This window comes from Salvia hispanica, chromosome 1, assembly GCF_029641045.1.
Source record: "Salvia hispanica isolate PSC_SH4W2 chromosome 1, Shi_PSC_v1, whole genome shotgun sequence".
Taxonomy (NCBI): domain Eukaryota; kingdom Viridiplantae; phylum Streptophyta; class Magnoliopsida; order Lamiales; family Lamiaceae; genus Salvia; species Salvia hispanica.
The window spans coordinates 63,060,565-63,064,064 of record NC_142692.1 but is presented as its reverse complement, the minus strand read 5'-3'; the positions used below and the strand labels follow the sequence as shown (position 1 = coordinate 63,064,064).

Here is a 3,500-nt window from a genome sequence, read left to right as displayed (position 1 = left end):
CTCGCGAATTAGAACTTTCATACACGTCACAAAGCAACTCCATTGTTTAAAAGAGATGTCTCACTTGATATCAACACATTACATCGAAACAAGTTTCAATCATCAATCATCAAACACATAACGACTATACTCATTTAAAAAAAATAATATAAAAAGTAAATGAGAAGAATGGCATGATGACAAAATTCCACTTTCACTATTTCACGATACAATTTATTTAGTGTAGTACATAAAAAGTACGGGTGTCATAATTTTATTACATCATTTTGGCGAATTATTTTATTTGGAATACAAAATCATCAGAAGAATAGCCAAGGCACACAGGATTGATCAAGGTCAAGGCCTTGATATTCTACAAAAAACTTGGCGATGAGAAGGGAAAAAAGGAGTGGGTACATGAATTGTTGATTTCACTATCAGCTTCTTCCCTATTGAACTAAGTTCTCCATTCAGCTTTTCGATTGGAATTGAAGTGATCTTACACTGGGAGCTTGGTCTCAAAATTTGAGCATGCTTTCCTAGTACATGTTTGGTCTCATCTGACACTGATCGTGCAAAATCAACGAAGTCGTTCAATGGATTTTGGAATGGCTGCTTCGTCTCGACCTCTCCCTTCTTTTCAGCATTATTTTCACACCCCCGAAGCTTCCGTTCATTCGACAATAAACTCGCAAACCTGCCCAGATTCGTGTATGTTAAATATAAATCAAAAAGGGAAATTATATTTTTTCTATAGAGATAGATGATGAGCATGTGAATCGTACCTTTTTAGAGCTTGTTCATTAGTTCCACCATTTGGGACCGGTTCAGCTAGACCGGACCGCAAATTGACCCTTGAAACCGGTCTAGACAGCATTTCATTAGCAAGTTTGACAAGGTCATCCAAGTTATCTTGTGTTGCAGCATCCACCGAATTCTGAACCGCATTTAAGGTATCGTTCTGTATATATATATTTATTATAAATAAATAAATAATGATAAACAATTAAATGGAGTAATAATTAATAATTAATAAATAATAATACCTGGATCCTGAGGTAGTTATCTTTTGAGCAAAGAGCTTGAAAAATCTGAGAAATGTGAAAGTCGACCATATCAGCACCTGCTTGGGTGAAGATCTCGACCATGGGCGTAGTGCCCTTGTATGAAAGCCATTTCAGAATGCCCCATTTCTTAGCCTTCTTCACGCTGTATTTCTTGTTGCCTATGCTCGCTGCTCCCGTGCCTAGAGATATGGTGAGAAGACGAGGATAGTCGACTGGCCGCATGTGGAACAAGTCTATGTTGCTGTCGAACATCTGCTTCGTCACTTCTGCTATGGCTATCAGAGCCTATATATATACAATTTTTCCAATCTAATTAATTTCCAATTATTTCTCGAAGATGAAGATGAGATAGAGGTATTAATTTATGTACCGGATTGTTTGCAGCGACGCCGCCATCGACAAGGTTATATTTTCTAGAGTTGCCTTCGCCGTCGCGTGTGGTGAATTTGTGGCCGGGGAGAAAAGTAGGAGCTGCCGATGTGCTTATGCATATGTCTGAAAATTTTGCATCTAGTAGTGGCGATTCTCTTGCCTGCCAAAATTAATTAATTTTTGTATTGGAGATAATAATTAATTTAATTTGGTTGGCAAAATTGTTAGTACCTCATAACTGGAGAAGATAACCGGCTGCAGAAGCTTGATGTCGAACGCCGGAATAATAACATTGGTGATCGCATCGCTCAACTTTGTGTCTTTCAACTCGTCCCTCAAAACCTTATGAAGGTGCTTCCCGTGATATAACGGCCCCATTAACGATATCAGAAATTTCATACCCGGAAATAACCAACTGCAATGCAATTAATTAGTATTTAGTACGTATTAAAAACTAGTATATCAATGAAGAATGTTAATTACGTACAGTCCCTGAGGAAATATCTTGGGGCAGTTTTCCAAGTAGAAAGGCATGATTTGTTTGGCAGCGTAAAGAGGGCGGTTGTTTTTGCCCGGAGCTGTGAGCATGGTCGTGACTAGGCCGCCAGTGCTTGTCCCAGCTATCACGTCGAAGTAGTCTGCTATCCTCGCTTCCTTGCCGTCTAATTCCTGCAACTCCGACTCAAGGCGCTCGAGGATAGCAGCGGGGAGGATACCTTTAATACCGCCGCCGTCTATGCTCAACACTGTCACATATCTCTCGTGCTTTTGTGGCAGTCCAAGTTGATGCAAATTTGAGCTTGATCTTGAGATCTTCTCCATTTGGTATTATAATTAATGGAACAACTTTTTGATCAGATAGTGAGAAGATTTGATGAATTCATGCAATGATCAGGCCTACTATATATAAATGTGATTGAAAATCACTATATTTATGTTAAATTAAATTGTGGAAGCAGGCTTGATGCTTCTAGTTAGCCGTCGCGATTAACTTGTAGCCAGGCAAAAAAAATCGATTTAAGTCAAATCGGGGTTGTTTGGAGTTTGAATTGTAAACATTTCTAATATACTAGTTTTAATCGGTGAGGCGTCATATGATAACTTTGCGTTTACACGTAACCAATATACTATATAACTTTGAATTAATTTGAGGTAGTTACAAAAAATGACACGGTTAAGACTTCCTTCAAATATAACTAACATTTAAGCCAACTCTATTACTACTATTAAGTAAATGGATTAGGTGGTAGTTACATTACATGGAGTATATATTATACGGAATTTACTAATTAATTGAGGAATGACATAAAACTATATTCTAGTATGTACTATTACTAACTACTGATTTATTGGATTTAATGTTGGAAAGAATATCAAGATTTCAAAACAAGCTACTTGTTCATGTCCTTTCCTCATATATTTTGTCCTTTTTCTCAGAGAATTAATTATACCTTTTTTCAGTTTGTCAGTTTGATTTCACTAATATCCTCACCGATGATTAATTTTTGTTTCAATAAATTGTATATATAAGTACTATATATATATTACGGACCCAATTACTATATAATCAATTTGACTTCAATTGGTAAACGACCAGATTATATATTCAATATATCATTAATTCATGTAAAAGATAACTAAATGAACCCAAATTTACTTATTTTCAATTGGGTTTATTAGTTAATACTCCCTCCGTCCCAATAAATATGAAACATTTGGTTTCCGGCACAGAATTTTATGCAGTGTTGTTTTGTGAGTTAATGAAGAGAGAGTAAAGTAAGAGAGGGAAAAGTAGAGAGAGTGGTGTTTCCATTTTAGGAAACGTTTCATTTTTAGTGGGACAACCCAAAAAGGAAAACGTTGCATTTCTAATGGGACATATGGAGTATTTTCAAAATGGACCGCCGGTCAAATCGAAATACTATAAAAAAGCATAAATATATACAATGAAAAATGCGAGGAATGATATGTTATATACCTTATGTGAGCACCATTCGTGTTTAACATACGTTTAACATTATTCGTTTTAATTTATATATTTAGTTTGATTCTAATACATTAAAAAATGTTATTGAAATTTTT

The 3,500-nt window shown here is 35.8% G+C and overlaps 1 protein-coding gene across 1 annotated transcript; it reads right to left on the bottom strand.

The window, feature by feature from the left end:
* Window positions 1-250: 250 nt before the first annotated feature.
* Window positions 251-2,275, bottom strand: LOC125185662 (patatin-like protein 2). The gene is made up of 6 exons (XM_048082229.2): window positions 1,906-2,275; window positions 1,650-1,833; window positions 1,417-1,578; window positions 1,026-1,331; window positions 765-940; window positions 251-676 (listed from the first exon to the last, which is right to left on the bottom strand). The coding sequence occupies exons 1-6, from the start codon at window positions 2,238-2,240 to the stop codon at window positions 337-339; spliced, it is 1,503 nt and encodes a 500-aa protein (XP_047938186.2). The 5' UTR covers window positions 2,241-2,275; the 3' UTR covers window positions 251-336.
* Between the last annotated feature and the right edge of the window lie 1,225 nt (window positions 2,276-3,500).